The sequence below is a fragment of the Stegostoma tigrinum genome, chromosome 17, assembly GCF_030684315.1.
Source record: "Stegostoma tigrinum isolate sSteTig4 chromosome 17, sSteTig4.hap1, whole genome shotgun sequence".
In the NCBI taxonomy this organism is placed as follows: Eukaryota; Metazoa; Chordata; class Chondrichthyes; order Orectolobiformes; family Stegostomatidae; genus Stegostoma; species Stegostoma tigrinum.
Genome location: NC_081370.1, coordinates 37,282,971 through 37,307,751, shown reverse-complemented (window position 1 = coordinate 37,307,751; position 24,781 = coordinate 37,282,971). Strand labels below are relative to the sequence as shown.

General features: G+C 44.6%; 1 protein-coding gene across 2 annotated transcripts in view; it reads right to left on the bottom strand.

The window, feature by feature from the left end:
- mical2a (microtubule associated monooxygenase, calponin and LIM domain containing 2a) overlaps positions 1–24,781 on the bottom strand; it is a 274,841-nt gene that overhangs the window by 62,196 nt on the left and 187,864 nt on the right. For both annotated transcript variants that reach the window (XM_059652085.1, XM_059652084.1), the window contains one exon: positions 3,911–4,073. In XM_059652085.1, the coding sequence (XP_059508068.1) occupies positions 3,911–4,073 (163 nt within the window). The remainder of the gene's footprint in view (positions 1–3,910; positions 4,074–24,781) is intronic.

Sequence of the window (24,781 nt, the reverse complement as noted above, 5' to 3'; positions counted from 1 at the left end):
TGGCCTAATTAAAGTTCTGTAAAACCTCAGTCTTACTTCTGTATCCTTATACTCAATGCCCCTTCCAATGAAGGCAAGCATGCCATAAGCCTCTTTACTACCTTATCTAACTGTGCTGCCACTTTCTGTGATCTGTGGACCTGCACACCCAGGTCCCTCTGCATATCAATACTGCTAAGGGTTCTGCCATTCACTTGTACCTTCCAAAATGCATCATTTCACATTTGTCTGGATTAAACTCCATCTGCCATTTTTCTGCTCATGCCTTCACCTGATTTATATCCTGCTGTATCCTCTGACAATCCTCCTCACTATTCGCAATACCACCAATCTTTGTATCATCCTCCAAATCATTTATGTAGACCACAAACAGCAGAGGTCCCAGCACTGATCCCTGGTGAACACCACTAGTCACAGCCCCACAATTCCAAAATGCTTCCTTCCACCACTACCCCTTGTCTCCTCTGACTAAGCCAGTTCTGTATCCATCTCAACAGCTCACCCAATACCACGTGGCTTCGCCTTTTGTACCAGTCTGCCATGAGGGACCCTGTCAAAGACTTTCCTGAAGTCTATGTAGACAACATCAACCGCTTTTCCTTCTGCAATCAGATTCGTCACCTCCTCAAAAAACTCAATCAAGTTAGTGAGGCACAACATCCTCTGCATAAAACCATGCTGTCTATCACTAATAAATCCATTTGCTCCTAAATGTTACAGATCTTGTCCCTGAGAATCTTTTCCAATAATTTCCCTACCACTAACATGAGACTCGCAGGTGTGTAATTCCCTGGATTATCACTGCTACCCTTCTTAAACAATGGGACAACTTTGGCTATTCTCCAGTCCTTACCTGTGGCCAAAGAGGATTCAAAGATGTCTGGCAATGTCCCAGTACTTTTTTCTCTTGCTTCCCTCAAGATTCTGGGATAGACCCCATTAGGACCCGAGGACTTACCAACCTTAATACTTTTAAGGTGCACAACACCCCTTCTGTTTTAATAGCAACTTGGCCAAGAAACTCGACACTCCATTCCTTGAGATCATCATCCACCAGTTCCTTCTCTTTGGTGAATACTGTCATAAAGTATTCATTTAGGACCTCACCTACTGCTTTGGGCTCCACACATAGGCTCCCTGTTTTGTACCTGAATGGTTAAACCCTTTCCCTGGCTACCCTCTTGCTTTTTATATATCCATAAAAAGCCTTGGATTCTCCTTAATTCTGTTTGTTAACAACTTTTCATAACCCCTTTTAGCCCTTCTAATACCTTGTTTTTTTTAATCTACTTTCCTGATATATTTCAAGGGCTTTGTCGGTTCCCATCCTCCTAGACGTTACGTATGCTTCCCTTTTCTGTTTGACCGAGGTCATAACATCCCTCATTTGCCATATCTATACTTCACTCGCGTAGGAACATGCTGCTCTTAAACTCTTATTAACTGCCGTTTGAAATACTCCCGTATGTCCGATATGGGTTTACCCTCAAACAACCACATCCTATCAAAATTCTCCAGACCCTGCCTAATATTGTTGTAACTCACCTCCAGTTTAACATCTCCATGTGAGGACTGCTGTTGTCCCTATCTATGAGTATCTTAAAACTCATGATATTATGGTCACTATTCCCGAAATACTCTGCCACTGAAACTTCACTCATCCAGCCAGGCTCATGTCCCAAAACCAGGTCCAGTACAACCACTTTCCCTGGTTGGATTGTTTACATATTGTGTCAAGAAACCCTCCTGAATGGTCCTTACAAATTCTGTCCCATCCAAGCTCCTAGCACAAAATGAATCCCAGTCAATATAGAGGAGTTAAAATCACCCAGCACGACAACCTTGCTGTTTTTCCATCTTTCAAAAAATCTGTCCATGTATTCTCTCTCAGTTGCTGGCTGTTGGGAGGCCTGTAGTATACTCCCACCATTGCGATGTCACCTTTCCTATTCCTGGCTTCTACCCATATTGCCTATTGTTCTACCCATTTGCCTTGCCATATGAGTCCTCTGATGTATCCTCCCTTAGTACAGCTGTGAGATACTCCTTTACCAGTAATGCAACTCCCCCCATCCCTTTTACCTCCCTTTCTATCAGACCCGAAATATCTAAAACATGGGACATTTAGCTGCTAGTCCTGTCCCTCTTTCAGCAAAGTCTCTGCATTCAAAATAACATCACAATTCTAAGTATTAACTAATGGTCCGAGTTTATGCACTTTGCCTATTATTCTTCTTGCATTGAAACATGTGCACTTCAGTGCACCTCCCCTGCACTGTTCAGTAGTATTTCCTTGCCCGTTCTTGTTCTTGGTAATTTTTGCCTTGGCTTCTCCCACTCTCTCAATTTCTGCATTTACTGTCCTACTCTTCCTAACCCCCTACCACACCAGTTTAAACCCTCCCCAACCACTCTCCCAAGTACCCCCCAACCCCACGCACGCCCATGGATACAGCAGCATGGTGACTCAGTGGTTGGGATGGCATGGTGGCTCAGTAGTTAGCACTGCAGCTGCACAGCACCAGGGACCCGGGTTTGATTCAGGTGACTGTCTGTATGGAGTTTGCACATTGTCCCCATGTCTGCATGGGTTTCCTCCAGGTGCTCCACTTTCCTCCCACAGTCCAAAGATAGGCAGGTTAGGTGGATTGGCCATGCTAAATTGCCCATAGTGTTCGGGGATGTGTAGATTAGGCGTGTTACAGGGGGATGGGTCTGGGTGGGATGCTGCAAGGGTCGGTGTGGACTTATTGGGCTGAAGGGCTTGTTTTCACACTGTGCGAATTCTATGATGATGATGACATCAGCCCTGGTCCTGCCCAGGTGTAACCCATCCAGTTTGCACAGGTCTCACCTCCCCAAGAACAAGTCCCAATGCCCCACAAAGCTCCCCCTCACAACATCTTTTCAGCCACATGTCAATCCCATATGTCCTGCTGTTTCTACTCTGACTGGCTTGTGGCACTGGCAGTAATCCTGACATAACTATCTTTGAGTCCCATATTTTCTCCCTAGTTCTCTATATTCTGCTTTTAGGGCCTTATCCCTTTTTATTAGTGCCAACACATTCTACGACCGCTGGCTGTTTCCATTCTGAGGAAGTGTCACTGGACCCGGTGCATTAACTCAGATTGTTTTCATCACAGATGCTGCTAGACCTGCTGAGCTTTTTCAGCAGCTTCTGGTTTGGTTCCCAATTTACAGCATCTGCTGTTCTTTCAGTTTTTACTTTGTGTTTAACTCAGTGCCACATCACTTCCAGGCATGCCCACCTTGAAAAAGTTCTGTTCCTCCCTCGAGCTTCATGTTGTCTGAAAACTTGGAGATATTACATTTAGTCCCCTTACCTAAATCATTATTGTGACTAGCTAGGGTGAAGCTGTGATCCCTGCGGTATCCAGCTGGTCAGTGGCTGCCACTCAGAAACTGACCCCTTTATTCGTACTCTTAGTTTTGTCCCTGCCATCCATGTCAGACCACCACCCTCAATCCCATGCCCTTTCATGTTTTAGCTAATCTCTTACGTGGGACCTACTGAATACTTTCTGAAAGTCTAAATAAACCTCATCTACCAGTTCCCCCTTATCAATTCAGCAGGTTACATCCTCAAGAACTCCAGTGGGTTTGACAAGCACCGTTTCACTTCTTGTCCACGTCTGGCACAATCTCCCAAATGCTCTGCTAGTAAATGGACTCCAGCATTTTCCTTATTACTGATGTCAGGAGAACTGGACTACAGTTCTGTTTTCTCTCTACCACCTTTTTTAAATAGTGGGGTTGCAGTAGCTACCCTCCAACACATAGGTTCTATTCCTGGGCCTATAGAATAGACATGGAAGTGGCTTCCAGGGCAAAGCAGATCGCTGAGGCAAGGAACCTTCATACAATGGAAGATTAACGTCAAAATTACCTGCTGCCATCACTAGTCACCATGACTCGGATTGCTAGGAGGTTATCGGGTGATTTTTGAGGTGAGTGTCTCTCCGTGGTGGCGAGTGTTTCACACAGATCGAAGTCTCCAGGTGCACATTTAGTTCTTTTACAGTCAACAGACCCAGATTGGAGCAGAGAAACTGCTGGAGCAATGAAAAGGAAATACAGTCATCAACAACTCTCTGAGATTCGTCAGCCACTATCAATGATAACGGAGCTCATTCCTAAACGCAGACTAGCAATAACTCCCAGATTATCAACCTTTAGCCTCAGTATTTTTGTGCTACTTTTTAGGGAGATGTATTATTTCTCAACAACAGGCTTTATGAACACACACACACACACACACACACACACACACACACACACACACACACACGCGGTGCGTATTTAATATTCTCCCCTGAGGCTGGGCTTGTGGCTGGGGGCATTTAATTAAGTGGGTAGGTGTCAGGCAGGGACCCAATCACCTTTCTGCCTCTTTCTCAATTATGTCTGCGATAGGAAACCCACAATTACCTTCTCATCCACTTGCCTACTGAGGCTCCGAATGCCAACCAAAGGGCTACCCCCTGCTGCCATGGACAAAGGGACTCCCCATGAAGGAAGTGTTAAAAGCATTTGAACTCCAACACCTAGAGGGATTCCACGTTCAAAAACACCAGGGCTTGATATAGGGAGTGGGCACTAGGAAAGGGGTGACCTACTGAGGGCAAACTCCCCGCTCAAGCCACAAACTCCTCTCATGACTTCCACACCACTTGCCAACACTCACCAAACCTTGGCAAGCCTGAGTCTCCAGTCAGTGAATTACCCAGAGCAGCGCACAGCTGCCAGTCTCCAATGGCAGAAATGCTCAATCCTGCGGAAAGCCTAACACCGATGTGCCATGCTGGCGCCCAGTGGTCCTTGTGGACAGGGTGCAACACAGGGCTGTCAACTTCATGGGTGAGGACTCAGTCACCTGCTCTAAATACTCACTGCACACACTGTCACGTGCATAGAGATGCACAGAGATGCACGCACACACACACGCACGCACACACACGCACGCACACACACGCACGCACACACACACACACATACACATGTACACACACACGTGTACACACACACACACACACACACAACCATACACAACCATACACTTAACCCCTCCGCACACACACTCTCCCTCTCACACTGGGGGGGGGGGGTGTGTAATTTCCCCCTCTTTTTATTCTAAGTGGGGGTGAGCATGTTAGATGACCCCACACCAAAGAGATAACCCATTGGCTCAGCCATCTCAGCAAATAGTCAAGGCCCACTCCCAGGCCTTGCAGCTGCAAGAAGTTAAATCTGCTTATCTTCTTCTTGCATGGTAGGGAATTGCAGGGAGCTGAGGTTGGTAGGTCACATGCAAGATCCAGGATATGACTTCCGAGGGGCCACCACCTTGCCCTCCTTCCTTGACTCCAGTTGTCCACACGCCGGGCCAAAGGGAGCTACCCCATCAAAGGCCAGCAGGCGCATCGCCATGGTTTCCCAGTCAGAAAGCTAGCCACGTTTCCTCTCCATTAAAGGGGGCAGGTGATCAGGCATGTGACAAGTTGAGGGCTTTAATTGCTGGTGAGTCAAAAATCCCATGAAAGTGCTCACCAGCTTTTAGTTGCTCAAGTGGTGACAGGGTTCATGGGATTAGAAATCGGGTTGAGGGCACAAGGTGGAGGATATCTCCAGAACCAACTCACCCAGTATTTTCCCATTCTCACCTTCTCACCTCCTCTTTGAGCACCTACAGGAGGGGAAATTACATAGGCATGAGCACACACACACACACACACACACACACACACATGCACAAATACATGCTTAGGTTCACACACACACACACACACACAAACAAACATGCTCACATTCACACGCACATGCTCACACTTGCTGACATACACACACACACACACACACACACACACACACACACACACACACACACACGTTAATGGCCATGTTGGACGTCTCCCAGGCCTGAGTTGTTATGTTAACTGAAGATCCAAAATGGAGAAATAGTAAGGGAAGGGGGAGCATAAGAAACAGTGCTGGAATAAGCTAATGGCCCTTCATGACACTCCCAGCATTCAGTAAGATGATGATTGATCTTACCTTAATTCCAACTTGCCACAATATCCCTGTAGCCCATTTATTCCTTTTGTGTCCAAAAAAATGTATTGTCCTCCATCTCGACTATACTCAATGACTAAATACCCACCCCTGTCTGGGGAAGAGGGTTTCAAAGATTCACAACTTCCTCATTTACCACCTAAATGGCCATTCTGACCCTGTGTTCTAAATTGCCCAGCCAGGGAAACATTTCTCAATATCTTTCAAGCTTATTTAGGATTTCATATGTTTCACCCTCCTAAACTCCATCTTGAGAATACAGACCCATTCTATATAATCCAGAGGAGAAGCAGGAAGAAACCTTCAATCACTGTTCTGATGTGCCCTGGTGGACAGGAAGTTCAGGAGTTCTCCTCTGGACACCCCTCAGATGTCTGGTTCCTTCCAGCTTCCAGCTGAGATCACTTGTGGAGGAAGGCATGCTGCCCCTTGCCAACCAGGTGGAGCATCATTCTCTGATTAGTTAGATAGTGAAATGTTTTGGTTTGTAACTAGCCTTTTCATGGAGGTCAGGAAACCGAATGTGTTCAGAAGGCCAGCCAGTCAAACTGTTTGCTGATGTTGCCCTGGAGATGGTTAAGTAATTCCCATTCATTTCCCAACTCAAAGGATTAACCCAAATCACAGCTGCTGCAGTGTTCTGAGGTCAGTGAAAACAATTGCTGATACACATCTCGGGTTGGAAAGGACGCCAATTCCCCAGGTGCAAGCTGACTGAGTTCTTGACTGAAGTTATTTCAATATAAATCAAGGCGTTGACTCAGGGTCAGATGACCTCATCCACCTGGAAGTATCTCAATGGAAGAAACCAGACCTCTCTGGCAGATAAAGGTGGCTCGTCCTTAAATAGAACAGGATCTACCTCAGAGCCTTTAATTATTGCAAACATTTTTCCAGTTCCATTGGTAAGAACGGAACTTGTAGCTTATCTATATTTTGCATTGAGAAGGCGGTGGTGAGCTCTTGTTCTGAACTGCTACACACCTGGTGGTGTAGGTACTCCAACAGTGCTGTTAAGGAGAGAAGACTTTTATCCAGTCTTAATGAAAGAATGGACATAACGTTCCAAATCAGGATGGTGTGTGACCTGGAGGGAAACTTACAGGTGATGGTGCTCATGCACCTGCTTCCTTTGTCCTTTTAGGAGCCAGAGATCATGGGTTTAGAAAATACTGCTGAAGGAACCTTGACAGGTAGCCATACAACATTTTCAAAACAAGATTTCCAATGTAGAAAGGGGACGGGGGTGGATTCAAGTGTAGCCACGAGCTGAAAGAATGGGGACATAGGCTGCACGTCAGAAGTGGCCATCCCACATTTCTTTGTCCGAATAGGTCTTCTCCTCCTCCTTCATTGTTCACCAAGTATTTCCAAGCCTTGAACAGGGACGACAGTGGGAAAAGGTTCAAGACACACTGTTGAGGATGAAATACATTTCTGACTCTGTGCACTGGCAGTGGAGGGAATTCATGTTTAGGGTTGTGGATCGGGTGCCATTCAAATGAGCTGCTTGGTCCTGCACAGTGTTGAACATCTTGTGAGTTGCTGGATCTGCACTCATCATGTCAAGCGGAGAGCGTTCCATCATACTCAAATAAAAGCAAAGTACTGCAGACGCCGGAAATCTGAGATTAAAACAGAAAATGCTGAAGGAACCCAGCAGGTCTGGCAGCATCAACGGACAGAGAAACAAAGTTAATGTCTGAAGAAAAGTTCTTGGACTCCAAGTGTTAATTCTGTTTCTAGAGAATGCGCCTGGGCCTAGGACACTATCCTAAGGAAGTTCTATTGCAAAGTCTTGGTGCTGAGATTATTTGACTTCCGACAAGCACAACAATTTTCCTGTGTGTTAGTTATGTCTCAAACCAGTGAGATGTTTCACTCTGGTTACTATTGGCTTGAAATTTGCCAAGTCTCCTTGATGGTCTATTCATTAGATTGTTGCTTTGGTGTCAGGGATACTGTCATCTCATCTTTAGAATTCAACTCTTCTGTACATGTTAAAACAAGGATTAGAATGTGCTCTGTGGCTGTGTAGCTGAGTGGCCTTGGTGGAACCCAAACAGAGCATTGGATGCAGGTTGTTGATGAACAAATGCTATTTAACAGAAATATCAATGATGCCTTGCATTATTTTGCTGACGATTGAAAGTAGAAGACCAATAGGATAGCAATTGGCCAGATTGGATTTGTCCTGTTTCTTGAGGACAGGACGTACTTGAGCGATTTTTCACATTGTTGGGTAAATGCCAGTGCTGAGCTGTACTGGAACAAATTGGCTAGTGCAGTGACTATTAAAGGAGCAGCAATCTTCAGGTCTATAGGCCTGTTGTTAATGTCCACAGCCATACCCTGACCAGTATCTTCTCATTTTCATTGAACCATTGAATCTTTACAGCGTAGAAGCAGGCCATTTGGCCCTTTCAGTTCACACTGATTCCTCCAAAGAGCATCTCACCCAGACTCAATCCCCTACCCTAACCCCCTCACACTGCATTTCCCATGGATAATGCACCTAGCCTACACATGCATGGAGATTATGGGAAATTTGGCATGGCCAATCCACCTAAACTGCACATCCTTGAACTGTGGGAGGAAACTGGAGCACCTGGAGGAAACCCGCGCAAACACAGGGAAAATGTGCAAACTCCATAAAGACAGTCACCTGAGGATGGAATGAAACCCGGGTCACTGGTGCTGTGAGGCTGCAGTGCTAACCACTGAGCCGCTGTGTCATCCTATGTCCTAACAAGTCACTTTCTTTTGCGTTTGCATACCAATTCTGCACTTTGAGAGCAATTGACAGTGGTGAGGGTGAGTGGGATTTCACTGAGAAAGGTCATGACCTTTAATGGGAGGAGTCAGGTGGGCTAGGGGCTTTTAGAAGTGACATACCATGAGGTAGAAATGTGCAAGTTAATTAACAAAATAGTGCCTAGTGTATCGTCTCTGATCAGTGAAACTCCATCTGGGTTAATGAAGGAATTTAGTAAGTCACATTTATGCATATTGAGCATGAGCCCCAGAGCACATCTGGAGAGCGGAGTCTGACAAGAGAGCAGGAATCACGAGCACAGCACATCTGGAGAGAGGGTCGTGCTGTTGCGTGCATCCATCATCAGACAAGTATAGACCATTAAGAGAGTTCAGAGATGCTGTGTTACATCATGCCATTTGGTAATCTTGCATAAAGATATCAAATCCATCTTAAATAGCTATTGCTTTGGCTGCCGTGCTGCATAATCCATCAGGGAAGTCAGTAAGTCCAGCTGTCTATTAAGTGACACAGCCCAGGCTATACTAACATCTGTGATAAAGTGGTAAATGGTCTGTAAATAAATCTTCAGATACTTCTTTCCATTATGAATCCACTCTCAGTATTCATGTTACAAAAGCCAAGTGAATATTAAAACCTAGAGTCAGCTGTGATGATAGCTTACATGTAGCATTGGAACATTGTTTTTAGAAGACTGCTTCATAGCTAATGCTCCAAAGAAAGTTCCCTGGCTTAACTCAAGAAGACCAGTATCCTCAAGCTAGCTGTGTTACTTAGCCCAAGGCAGAAGTCTGCAAGTAAGAAAGAGTCAACTTAGTGATAATGGGAACTGCAGATGCTGGAGAATCTAAGATAACAAAGTGTGGAGCTGGATGAACACAGCAAGCCAAGCAGCATCTCAGGAACACAAAAGCTGACGTTTCGGGCCTAGACCCTTCATCAGAGAAGGGGATGGGGAGAGGGAACTGGAATAAATAGGGAGAGAGGGGGAGGCGGACCGAACATGGAGAGAAAACAAGATAGGTAGAGAGCAGAGTATAGGTGAGGAGGTAGGGAGGGGATAGGTCAGTCCAGGGAAGATGGACAGGTCAAGGAGGTGGGATGAGGTGGTAGGAAGGAAATGGAGGTGTGGCTTGAGGTGGGAGGAAGGGATGGGTGAGAGGAAGAACAGGTTAGGGAAGCAGAGACAGGCTGGGCTGGTTTTGGGATGCAGTGGGGGGAGGGGACGAGCTGGGCTGGTTTTGGGATGCATTGGGGGAAGGGGAGATTTTGAAGCTTGTGAAGTCCACATTGATGCCATTGGGTTCCCAATCGGAATATGAGTTGCTGTTCCTGCAACCTTTGGGTGGCATCATTGTGGCACTGCAGGAGGCCCATGATGGACATGTCGTCTGAGGAATGGGAGGGCGAGTTGAAATGGTTCGCGACTGGGAGGTGCAGTTGGTTCGCAACAAACAACTGCACCTCCCAGTCGCGAACCATTTCATGTGCTCCTGAGATGCTGCTTGGCCTACTGTGTTCACCCAGCTCCACACTTTGTTATCTAAGAGTCAACTTAGAGTGTTTGTACTCATTTTGCAGCATAGCAACCTCATTTGTGAAGTCATCCTATCTGATATGAGTGCATTTGACCAACTTCTTAATTAAAGTGCTTCAGTGGAACTGACCCACTAGTTAGAAAAAATGAGCAGTGCAGTATTGATTCAGACCCAACAGCATAAAAACGACGGTTTATATGAATGTGCAATCTAACTCTGCTGCAGTAAGTAAGCTTCAGCCACGGCACAAACACGGCTGCAGGAGTATTTATCCTGCTTTTCAAGGCTTTTCTGCAATGAATCGTCACTCAGTTCTGCCTTTTTGACTTTTGGAAAGAAGCATGAAATCGAGCAAGACACACAAAATGTTGGCCATCTTAAGTCCCATTGAAGTCAATGAGATTGCAAGCCACAGATAGCAACAATCACTGAGTTGTACATTATATCCAGTCTTTTCAGCACAGTGACAAGAAACAGTTGCCATTGCAGTAAAGCAGTACGGTTCATTTCAGCTAACGTCCATTCAGAAGCAGTTCCACAGAAACGTCTTCAAACACAGTAAAGATGGAGCAACCATATACTATATTACACATAACAGAACAAAATTCTCAACATTCGGTGACAAACTACTGACCTAATAGCAGAGTTCCAATTATTCAAACAAAGGATGATATTTCACTTTCATGACCACCAAATAGTTGACCAAGAAAAGAAAAGTGTTAATTTCTTCATTGGTCAATGAAATGAAGGTCTGAGATGAGTTACTTCCTCAAGTTTATTTGGCAATACTCAGAAAAACCCTGAAAAGATCTTTAATCTCAACGGCTCAGAGATGAGGAAAATTGTAGAATTCAACTGTTAGAACATTAGAATTGAACTGACGTCCTACAGGCAGCAATCAAGTGAAACAATTGACCAATTATAGGCATATATTGGTGCAAAGGAACAGAGTGTAATGTCAGCAGAGAATTGGCTGAAAGACTCGAGGAATTGGTGATTGCTTCTACAATAAAGTCATTCAAAAAATTCTTAAGATAAAGCTAAATGATACATTGTTTCATGTGAAAAGGATGGACGATGGATGAACATTTGAAGCCATTGCTGTTGTAGTAGGTCAGCAGCACCTCAAAGTTCTTGACTCCTCGACAACAATAGCAACTGTAAACAAAATCCATAATAGTCACGCGTGAAGTGCAGTTTATCTCATTAACTGAATTAGTGTCCAGCATTCTATGACACATGCAAACTGTGTGCTACAAACGGGCAATGGCAAAACATTGCCATTTTAATCTCAGGAAAAGCCCAAGATGCAGCATAAAGTTTAACAACAAAATATTGAAAGGGTTCAGCCAAAGTCCAATGCAAAGAATTTTGCCAAGGTTACACCCTTAAAGCACAAACATGTGGATGAAGTTCAGGAAGCACCTGTAACATAATAACTTCCAGATTTAAATCAAACTGTACATGTGGTCTATCTGAACAAAGCATATTTTCAACTTTACAGGAGCTAGGTCATCTACTATGGTCAGGTTGTGCCTCTGATGAACAACAGACGGCATGAATTGCACATCAATGTCAACATAAAGGTGAATGCTCACCTTATTCCATTACACATCCAAGACGATCAATATGCATGCAAATGACAATATGTGGTGAAACCTACATGACAAAATCACTGTCTTTAATGGGTCAGAGATTCCATGCATTGGTATTGTCATTCTCAAATGTCAATACAGTTCTTCCCCATGGACACCACTACATTTGTGGAACACATCACCTATAAGACCATGAGATGTAGGAGGTGAACTAGGTCATTGAGCCCACCCTCGAAGGTCACAACATGATGTCCACCATTCCATGTGATTCCACAATTGGACAACATTAACTAAGCAATACTAAGTGTGTGAAGAATTAGGCTGAACATGAGGTTAGGCTGGTCAGTTGGGCTCACATTGTGGTGCACTTGTGTGTATTGGTGGAAGCTACATATATTAATAAACAGTACCCTGGTCTTTACAGATGCATGTACACACACTGTGCCTGTTTCAATTCAACAAAACAACTAGCAGCTGTTCTCTTGTTCATTTCTGACAGCAATACCTTGAATAATCAGAGTCAATCTGCCCTGTTAAAATATTAAACAAAGTCTGACAGTTAAGTGTCAATGTATCTGTACTAAGGTTTTGGATTGGATTTGTAGCTTGGGTTGCGGATGTTGAGGTTGCTTGGCTCACTGATCTGGTTCATTGTTCCGCAGACATTTCATTACCTTGCTGGGTAGCATCCTCAGTGCAGCCTCCGATGAAGCACCATTGTGTTTTCCCACTTGTTATTTAATCACTGGGGTCTGTTGGGATGGATTACCTCACTTCTGGTTTCCCTAGTGAAGTGTATATGGGGTCTAACTCTATGTATTTATTGATGGTTTTCTTCGTAGAGTATCAGGCTTCTAGGAATTCCCATGCCTGTCTCTGCTTTGCTTGTCCCGGGATCCTGGTGTTGTCCCAGTCGAATTGGTGGTTCTCCTTGTCCATGTGGATAGAGATGAGTGCGTATTGGTCGTGTCTTTTTGTTGCCATTTGATTTTAATGTGCCCCTGTTGTTAATTTCCTTCCTGTTTGTCCAATGTAGTGTTTGTCACTGTCTCTGCAGGAATCTTATATGTGACATTGGTCCTGTCCAGAATGGGTCATGGGTCTTTGGTTTGGGTGAGCAGTTGGCAAAGGGTTGATGTGGGTTTGTGTGCCACTCTGATGCCCAGTGGTCATAGGAGCCTCGTGGTCTCTGTATCTGTACTTTTTAAAAAATTCATTCATGTGATCAGGATGTCATTGGATACGTCAGGAAAGGGAAAACAAAGTTGCTGGAAAAGCTCAGCTGATCTGACAGCGTCTGTGATGAAATAAATCAGAGTTAATATTTCAGTTGTTCTGAGAAGGGGTGACCGGACCCGAAATCTTAACTCTGACCTTTATTTTACAGATGCTGCTGGACCTGCTGAGCTTTTCCAACAACTTTGTTTTTTTTCTCTGATTTATAGCGTCCGCAGTTCTTGCGGTTTTTATTTACTGGATTTATTGCCCATCCACTATTCGCCTCAACCGTTCGACCTGCTAATGAGTTACACCTTTTTACTCCTGTCTGCCTATAGAATTTTCTCCTGATCCCTGCTGGATGTATTTATGTTCATCTTACATTTACGCACCATATTTGGTCTCATTCATAAGTTAAAGTAACTCCTCTACGTCTACACACTTTTCAGTCTTAACTCCAGTTACCCCTTAGCTTTCTCTTTCTTGTAGAATAAAACGTCAGCCTGTTCAGCCTTGCCTGATAAACAATTGTGGTTTAATCCTTGAAAACATTTTTTCACGCTTTGCCCAGCTTCCTTATATTCTCTTCATGCTGGACTGTACCTATGAAAATTTGAAAATGATACACAGAAAAAGTAGTTGGTTCATTAGTTATGTCCCATAATATCATGTTCCATTGTGACAACATCCCCACTCCCCACCGCTATAACAACGATCCCGTTTATTAGTCACACGATATGCAAGGAGAGGCAAAAAACAGCTGGAAATAAAGCCTTTGGGGAATAATCAGGGAAAATCCTCCCCCCACTCCAAAGGCAATGGAAACAAGTTCCAGCAGACAACAGTCATTGTGAGGTACATCATCTAGCTAGACTTAGAAGAAAATCCTTATAGTATAGAAGCAGGCCATTTGGCACATGAAATCCATACTGACCCTCTGAAAAGCATCTCACCCAGACCCATCCCCCTAACCTGCACGCCTTTGGACTATAGAGGAAACCACAGCACCCAGGAGAAACCCACGATGACATAAAGAGCATGTAGGAATTCCATACAGACAGACATCCATAGGCTGGGATCAAACCTGGGTCCCTGGCACTGTGAGGCAGCAGTGTTAATCACTGAGCCACTGTGCCATCTTGTGTAATTTGTAATAATAATCTTTGCTCGGAACCTATTTGGCTCACTATGCTCTGTCTGCAGTGAAGCTTTGAGCTGTAAACTTATTCCAAGGCCCAGCAATATTCGACAAACAGGCAAACCTCCCACCATCCAGCTTAGTTCTCTATCTATACGGTATATTCCTGTTGCCTGCTTTTTCTTAAGCTTTCTTCTCTTCCTGAAGACAGGCCTGATAAAGAGCACTGCAAATTCCACTATGGGCGTTTGTGGGCTGAGCAAGGAGTCAGCTCCTTAATCTGCCCCAGACATACAGAATAGAGATCAAACCTTCCACGAGGGGGTTCATCCAGCCACCTCATTTAAATGTGAAATGCTGTAGAGAATTGCTCTGTTGTTGAAGTCTAATATTGCAGTCATTTCTTGTTTTCTGACTGAGGATTAGTTTTGTTTGGTGGCCCTTGAACACTTCAAAGCAACACCACAAGCAGAAAGTTCATTGTGGTCAACAAATGGCTCCTCAATATCTACGGACTTTAGCATCAGCCTCTGAAGTTAGAGAGGAATGGGCAAAGCAGAAATCAGTGGCCAGGTGAGAATGGATGGACAGAATAGTCTTTTCTCATATCTTTTCCTTTACACGCTCTGTTTTACTGCAAATTCAATTCATCCCTGTAACCTCTCCTTCATGGGACAAAGTGAGAGGCAAGAAATTCAAACTCTGAATGCTTTATAAATCAGAGCCTGTAAAACAAAGAATGTCATTCCCAGACAGGCCTGTACTTAAAACTCCTGTAGAGTGAGATTCCAAACATTGAGTGACTACAATTCTGAAACAGTCAGTATTCTCCCATGTCTTACTGCTTATAGAAAGATATAGGAGAGTCTAGGATGGTTGCAAACTGCACTGTTTAGAGAAAAAACTGCAGGAACTCTCAACCAGTCACCAACAAGGAAATTATGACAGGAGCAAGATACAGACTTCTCAGAGTGAGAGGACTGCATTGTCTTTTACAGGAGATGTTAAATTGAGGTCTCAACTGCCCTTTCATATTGATGATAAAGATCCCATGGAACTAATCAAGGAACAGCAGTGGAGTTATAGAGTCATTTAGCACAGAAACAGACCCTTCGGTCCAACTAGCCCATGCTGACCATAATGCCAAGGTAAACTAGTCCCACTGCCTGCACTTGGCCTATATCCCTCCAAACATTTCTTATTTATGTACTTATCTCAATGCATTTTAAATGTTGTAACTGTACCCACATCCACCACTTCCTCTGGAAGTTCATTCCACACATGAGCCATTCTCCTTCACTTTAAAAATATGCCCCCCTACTTGATATTCCCCACTCTAAGGCAAAGACACCTGCTATTCAGCATGCTATCTGCATGCCTCATTATTTTATGAATCTCTATAAGGTCATCTCTCAACCTCCTACATTAGTGGAAATAGTCCTAGTCTATCCAGCCTCTCCTTACAACTCAAACCTTCCATTCCCGGCAACATCCTGGTAAATCTCTTCTGTACTCTCTGCAGCTTAATAATATCGTTCCTATAACAGGGTGGCCAGAACTGGACGCAGTACACCTGAAGAGGCTTCACCACTGTCCTGTACAACCTCAACATAATGTGCCAACTCCCATACTCAATGATCTGAGCAATGACGGAAAGCATGTTAAATACCTTCATAACCACCCTACCTAGATGTGATGCAAACCTCCAAGAATTATGTACCTGAACTGTTAGGTCTCTCTGTTGTACAACACTAAGGCCCTACTTTTAATTGTATAAGTCTTGCCTATGTCTGTTTTACCAAAATGCAATACCTCGCATTTATTCAAATTAAACATCATCTGCCACTATTCAGCCCGTTGACCCAATTGATCAAGATCTCTTTATAATCTTAGATAACCTTCTTCACTGTCCAGAATACCACTAATCTTGGAGTCATCCACAAATATACCAGCTATGCTTTCTAAATGTTCGCCTAAATCATTTATGTAAATGACAAACAGAAGTGGGCCCAGCACCAAACTCTATGGAACACCACTGGTCTCAGATCTCCAGTCCAAAAAATAACCCTCCACCAGTGCTCTCTGTCTCCCTGCCATTAAGCCAATTTTGTGAACAACTGGCAAGCCCTCCCTAAGTCCGATGTGACATAACTTTGCTAATTAGCTTACCATATGGAACCTTGTCAAAGACTTCACTGAAGTCCAAGTAAACAATATCTATCACTCTGCCCTCATCAACCTTCTTAGCTACTTCTCAAAAATCTCAATCAAGTTTTTGAGACATGATTTCCATCGCACAAAACCATGCTGATTATCTTGAATCATTCCTTGCCTCTCCAAATGCCTGTCAATCCTATCTTTCAGAATCACTTCTAACAACTTACCCACCACTGAAGTCAGGCTCACAGGTCTCTAGCTCCCGGGCTTCTCTTTACACCCTTCTCCCCATCCCCCTTTTCTGATGAAGGGTCTAGGCCCGAAACGTCAGCTTTTGTGCTCCTGAGATGCTGCTTGGCCTGCTGTGTTCATCTAGCCCCACACTTTGTTACCTTGGATTCTCCAACATCTGCAGTTCCCATTATCTCTGAGCATAATATTAGCTACTTTCCAGTCATTTGGCATCTCACCTGTATTTATAGATGATACAAATATTTCTGCAAAGGGTCCCACAATTTCCTCCCTAACTTCCCACAAAATCCTGGGATATGCTCGATCGTGTCTTTAAGATTTATCCACCATTATATTTTCTAAGACCTTTAGATCCTCTTCTGTAATATCAACTGTGTTCAAAACATCAATATTTATTTCCCTGAGTTCTCGAGGCTCCATTCCTTTCTCTACATTAAAAATACTGATGCAAAATATTAATTAAATATCTCCCCCTCTCCTGAAAATATCTTTCTCATCGCCTGAAAACATTTCTTCCATCTCCTGAGTTTCAACGTGAAGACGACTCCTTTGATCTTCAAGAGTCTCTTGTGTCTTTCTAGTTGCTGTCTTGCTTTTAACATACTTGTAGAATCTCTTTGGATTATCCTTAGCCTTATTTGCCAAGGCTATCTTATATCCTCTTTTTGCAGTGTTTTGAGCCAATATTTATCCCTGAACAATAACAGGTTAGCCGGTCCTTATCTCATTGCAGTTTGAGTAATTCGCTGCCCGAAAGGACTGTGATAGCAGATTTAATAATAACTTTCAGAAGGAAACTGGATAAACCAGGGTGGCATGGTGACTTAGTGGCTAGCTCTGCTGCCTCACATTACCAGGGACCCGGATTTGATTCCAGCCTTGTGTGACTGTCAGTGTGGAGTTTGCACATTCTCCCTGTGTGTGCATGAGTTTCCTCTGGGTGCCGGTTTGCTCCCACTGTCTAAAGATGTGCAGGTTAGGCGGATTGGTCATGCTAAATTGCCTCATAGCCAGGGATGTGCAGGCTAGGTGGGCTAGCCATTGTAAATGTGGGATTGGGGGTCTTGGTGAAATGCTTTTTGGAGGGTCGGTGTAGTCTTGACGGGCCAAATGGTCTCCTTCTGCACTTCAGTGAAACCACTGAAAAAGTGTAGATTTTTATGGCTTTTGGCAGAAAGCAGGGAGTGGGTTAAGGTTAGGATTAAGCTCAGCAATTTCAAAGCACCAGCACATACAAAATGGGCTAGGGAACTGCTTTCTGTTCTCTACAATTCTCTCTTCGTGATTTTATGATAACGTGAGCATGAACTAGCAATTGCAAGACCGTGATATTACATACAGAAGAGGCAATTTTGCTGTTGACTCCAAGTGATTTAATTTTTATTAATTCTTGGCATGTGATTATCACTAATAAAACTAGCCCATTGTGATCTGCCCTGGTTTGTTATTTCTCAGTATCTTTCTGGGTCATTTCCAGGCTAGTTAAAACTCTGATCACATTGGTGGCGTTCTGAATTTTTTGTCTAAGATCCAGACTGTATGAGTAGGTTTCTTTTGCTAAAAGGACCTTAGTGAACCAGTTAGGTTTTTTTTAGCAGAAATCTGACAGCTCCTCAGTCACTTATACTGAGACCAGCCTTCTATACACAGATTTTAGTTTTAAACTGAATTTAAATTCTCAAACTTGAAATTTGAATTCACTCTCTGGATCGTTGTCTCAGGCCTCTGATTACTACTTCAGAAAAATAATGACTGCACGACCTGGTGTTGACCAGCACATCAAACTGGGTCAAAGGATTTCACTTTGTCTGTCCAAATCATTGCATTATACTGTTGATGGTCTGGCTGGATACCACAAGTGTGTTCTCTGAGAGATAAAGTGACTGAGTCAGTCACCCTGGAATGTCTGTTCTTCTGCCAAAACTAACATTGCCACGAGGAGTTACTGGGAGAGATAGAAACCGCGACAGAGTGATTTAAAGATCAGAGGTATGCACATTAAAAGGGAAAGGCCGTGACAATTACATTGCTCTTTGAAATTTTATAAAAACAATTCTTGCAACTCTACAGCACCTCAACATCTCAAAATGCTTCAGAATTACTTCTGAAGAGTTGTCACTTTTGTGTAGGGACAATGGCAGCCAATTTGGTCCCATCAAGACCCCAGATACAGCAATGAGAAACATGAGCAGATGGCCCTTTAGGACCATATGAGGAAACATCTCATATGGGACCTTTTGCCTCCACATAAGAAGCAGATAGAGAATTTATTTAAAAAGTCCTCCTTGAAAGATCTCGCCTTCAACAACACAGCCTGTGAGCACTATCCTAAATCTAAATGAATTAACAAGAAATTAAAATAAAATGGAAGGGTCCATAACACTACAGGAAGAAATGAAAGAGGAGTCTCTTTGAATTTTAGCTGCCACAATCTGATCAGTATTCCAGAATGATTAAAATTTGAAGAATGTTTGTCCTAGAAAAGATAGCGAGAGATTATGAAAGAGAGATGGCAACCACTGATAAACTCTGCAATTCAGACAACTCGTGTCAAGAAACAAAAGTTTTTTTCTCCCTGTCTCCCATCCCACACATAAATAAAGTTATGGCTCTGGGAGATTTGTCATTTCAAGGCCTTGTCGTACAAGTACAAGTTGTTCTGCAAACGTTTCAGTACAGCTCTACCCTTAGACCTTTATCAATAATAATTACACTTTTGCATGTTACAACTTATGAAAAATTGTCCCAAGAGGGAAACTTAACTTAAAAAGGAAACATAAATCCTCAAGCAGGAGAGAGCAAGGAACAAATTTGGCAACAGTTTGACTTTTATTACAGGTTTCTCCTTATGAGCTTTTAAGTGTGTAGACCCCTTTCTCTCAAGCAAGCACTGGTCTAGATCTTTGACCTCATCACCTCAGGGGACCTCCCACCCACAGCCTCCAACCTCATTGTTCCCCAACCCCGCACGGCCCGTTTCTATCTCCTTCCCAAAATCCACAAACCTGCCTGCCCTGGTCGACCCATCGTCTCAGCCTGCTCCTGCCCCACCGAACTCATCTCCACCTATCTGGACTCCATTTTCTCCCCTTTGGTCCAGGAACTCCCCACCTATGTCCGTGACACCACCCACGCCCTCCACCTCCTCCAGGACTTCCAATTCCCTGGCCCCCAACACCTCATATTCACCATGGACGTCCAGTCCCTGTACACCTGCATTCCGCATGGAGATGGCCTCAAGGCCCTCCGCTTCTTCCTGTCCCGCAGGCCCGACCAGGCCCCCTCCACCGACACTCTCATCCGCCTAGCGGAACTCGTCCTCACACTCAACAACTTCTCTTTTGACTCCTCCCACTTCCTACAGACTAAGGGGGTGGCCATGGGCACCCGCATGGGCCCCAGCTATGCCTGCCTCTTTGTAGGTTACGTGGAACAGTCCATCTTCCGCACCTACACATGCCCCAAACCCCACCTCTTCCTCCGGTACATTGATGACTGTATCGGCGCCGCCTCTTGCTCCCCAGAGGAGCTCGAACAGTTCATCCACTTCACCAACACCTTCCACCCCAACCTTCAGTTCACCTGGGCCATCTCCAGCACATCCCTCACCTTCCTGGACCTCTCAGTCTCCATCTCAGGCAACCAGCTTGTAACTGATGTCCATTTCAAGCCCACCGACTCCCACAGCTACCTAGAATACACCTCCTCCCACCCACCCTCCTGCAAAAATTCCATCCCCTATTCCCAATTCCTCCGCCTCCGCCGCATCTGCTCCCACGATAAGACATTCCACTCCCGCACATCCCAGATGTCCAAGTTCTTTAAGGACCGCAACTTCCCCCCCACGGTGATTGAGAACGCCCTTGACCGCGTCTCCCGCATTTCCCGCGACACATCCCTCACACCCCGCCCCCGCCACAACCGCCCCAAGAGGATCCCCCTCGTTCTCACACACCACCCTACCAACCTCCGGATACAACGCATTATCCTCCGACACTTCCGCCATTTACAATCCGACCCCACCACCCAAGACATTTTTCCATCCCCACCCCTGTCTGCTTTCCGGAGAGACCACTCTCTCCGTGACTCCCTTGTTCGCTCCACACTGCCCTCCAACCCCACCACACCCGGCACCTTCCCCTGCAACCGCAGGAAATGCTACACTTGTCCCCACACCTCCTCCCTCACCCCCATCCCAGGCCCCAAGATGACATTCCACATTAAGCAGAGGTTCACCTGCACATCTGCCAATGTGATATACTGCATCCACTGTACCCGGTGCGGCTTTCTCTACATTGGGGAAACCAAGCGGAGGCTTGGGGACCGCTTTGCAGAACACCTCCGCTCAGTTCGCAACAAACAACTGCACCTCCCAGTCGCAAACCATTTCCACTCCCCCTCCCATTCTCTTGATGACATGTCCATCATGGGCCTCCTGCACTGCCACAATGATGCCACCCGAAGGTTGCAGGAACAGCAACTCATATTCCGCCTGGGAACCCTGCAGCCATATGGTATCAATGTGGACTTCACCAGTTTCAAAATCTCCCCTTCCCCCACTGCATCCCTCAACCAGCCCAGTTCATCCCCTCCCCCCACTGCACCACACAACCAGCCCAGCTCTTCCCCCCCACCCACTGCATCCCAAAACCAGTCCAACCTGTCTCTGCCTCCCTAACCGGTTCTTCCTCTCACCCATCCCTTCCTCCCACCCCAAGCCGCACCCCCAGCTACCTACTAACCTCATCCCACCTCCTTGACCTGTCCGTCTTCCCTGGACTGACCTATCCCCTCCCTACCTCCCCACCTACACCCTCTCCACCTATCTTCTTTACTCTCCATCTTCGGTCCGCCTCCCCCTCTCTCCCTATTTATTCCAGTTCCCTCCCCCCATCCCCCTCTCTGATGAAGGGTCCAGGCCCGAAACGTCAGCTTTTGTGCTCCTGAGATGCTGCTTGGCCTGCTGTGTTCATCCAGCCTCACATTTTATTATTACACTGGTCTAGATCTTGCTTGAATGGGACGTCTTGCTGTGCAACCTGGAATTTGGACATTGCCCCCTCACCCTTCAAGCTGAACTTCTAATGTCCTGTAATTTGCTGGGCATGAAAATTGATAACAGGGCTACAGGATATCTGGTTCTCCCATAAAAGATGGGGTACAACATGTACATCCTTAATCAGAGTCTCAACGACGAAGAAAGATCTAGAAATAATAAAGAAGGAAATTGTATGGGATTAAAGTAAGGCTGGATCAGAAAGAAAAATGAAGACAGGGAAAGAAAAATTGCATTAAAAAGGAGAAAAGCATAGACTCAAACTTTCAATGAGTTTTTAAAAGAAAACTCTTTAATGGGATGACAAAATGTTAGGTGTACAAAATTTTCAGACGTATAGATAGAGTGGATAGCCAGAGACTTGTTCCTAGGGTGGAGGTAGCTATTACGAGGGGGCATAAGTTTAAGGTGAGTGGAGGTAGATACAGGGGAGACATCAGACGTAGGTACTTTACTCAGAGAGTGGTAGGGTCATGGAATGCACTGCCGGAGAGGGTAGTGAAGTCGGCCTCATTCGGTGCATTTAAGCAGCTATTAGGTAGGCATATGGATGATAGTATAAGGTAGCAGTGGAGGTTAGATAGACCTTCAGTTTAAGGTAAAAGATCGGCACCACATCGTGGGCCGAAGGGCCTGTACTGTGCTACACAGTTCTATGTTCTATGTTCTATTTTCTGTGACAACATTACTGGCAAGGCCAGAATTTATTGTCCATTCTGATTATCATTGAATTAAATGGCTTGCTCAGCCATTTCAGAAGGCAATTACAAATCAACTATATTGCTGTGAGAATAGAGTCACATGTGGAGAAGTGCAAATCATACAGTAACATTTGCAACTCACAGGGAATCTCATCCTCATCACAAAGTATATTGGTCTTAATAAGCGTGAACACGTTTAACGTCTTGCTTACATTAGTTGCAAATTCAAGGCCAATTGTTTGTGACTATCTCACATTGATAGATTTTTAAAATTAATTAGCATAATTGGAACAGCAAATTTTCTGTCAAATCAAATAAAACCAACTCCAAATCTGTAAAACTGCAAGTATTTTGTAAAGTGCTGTCCTTTCCTCTGGACAATATGGCTCTTCTCTCTCATCCTTGTTGCTAAGGGCTAGGTTACAAATGTCTGTTGGATTGGGCCACATTTACAAGTACTGCAGTGGCCTGTCATTGCCTTCTGCAGAATAGTTGACCAGCAGACTCTCCCTCACTTACCACCTACCTCAGGTGAATTGGAAAGATGTACAAGCTGATGATCACACTTGTCTGGCCACACTGCAAATGCAAACCCCCCATGGCCAACATATCTTGGCATTGGATCCAGACCTGGAACCTTTGGCACAGAGTTAAACAACCAAAGCACCACAACAGCATTTCGAAAGGCTGCTGATCAGAGACAAGTTGGAGACAATGCCCACAGGAGCTGATTTGGCCGGAATGCTAACACTCACTATCTGAATACAGATGTGAAAATTAGCCAAGTGAGCAAGACAGTATTGTCTGACAATGTTCATGGAACGGTTCAACAACAAGAATTCAGGAGAACAGTGATTGAAACGAGTGGTAAAAAAAAGATACTTGTTTCTTTTTGGTTTATAATTAAGAGTAATGTCTAAAAGAAAGACTTACATCTTTGGAGCATCTGTGGTGGTCTTAAGGCATTACACAGTATTGTTACTGTGAATGAAATCATTTTGAAGCGTGGTAAGTGTTGTAATGTGGGAAACACTGGAGCCAATTTGTGCTTAGTAAACTCCCATAAAGAGCAGCATGATTATCTGTCTTTATAGTGCTAGCTGAGGGATAAATATAGGTCAGGACAAGTCAGAAAACTTCTCTGCTCTTCCTCGAATAGATGCCAAGGGATCTTTGTCTCCTGATTGAGAAGGTGGGGCATCAGTTTAGCATTGTTTACCTGAATGGAAGCACCTCTGACAGTGTAGCATTCCCTTTGCCTTGCCCTCAGAGTGTCAGCCTAGATGTTGTGCTCCATTCTAAACTGATTACTTTCTAATTCTGAAAAGCCCACTGGGCATTGACTGCCACATCAAACATATCAACTTGTTAAAACTAGACAAGGGCATAAACACTGTGTGATTGAAAATACACAAAAAAAATTTTGCATTTCACACATTTATCTTGAATGGTGAGTTTCTGTATTATTCATAGTTTGGTGAAGCATTTAAGCTGTCTTTTAGATCAGATTTTGCTTTCCCTGATGAAAATCGTCTCTATCTAATATAAAACACAGCTCTGGAGTTGCATTTTCTCGGTCAAGTTACAATCCTGAAATAAGTCTTGATTTGCAGTCATGAACTGGGAAATGGTCGAAGCAGCGCATTGGGTCTCTGGAAGCCTGCCCCATCTGATTAGGGATGGCAGGTAGACCAGGAAATCGGGAAACCCAAGTGTGGCCCAAGTGATATCAGGCTGGCAGCCTTGGCAAGAGAGGTGGATGCTGCTGTGGGAGACCACTGACTGTAAGGGCATCTCAACATGGGTGTGCGCTATGATGCCTTCCAGAGATGTCAGATTGAAGAGGCCCACTGGAGCTGGGCAACTTCTCTAAAGGACCAGATTTGGACCTGGAGGTGGCCTTTGACTTGCTGTTGGCTTTACTGGTGTATGGCACCGTTGCCTCTGATAGCTCCTTGTTCTGACTCTACGATGCTGTGTCTACAGGCTCCACCTACTATCGGAAGGAAGTGGTTGCCCTCAGTGATGGTCCTTATACAAATTGCTACTCCACCTCAGAGATGGGATTCTGTGTTTCCAAAGCTGGAAGGCTCCATCCAGGATGGGAGTGCTGCTCCAAAGCCAGGTATATGTCATCTCCATTGGAAAATGGCCTTTAATTCAGCTCTTAAAGGTGTAAAGGTCTTCCTACCTCATTAGGAGTACTGCCTTTCTTCTCACTTGCCCCTAGAGGTGGGAATGTGCCCGGGAGCCATTT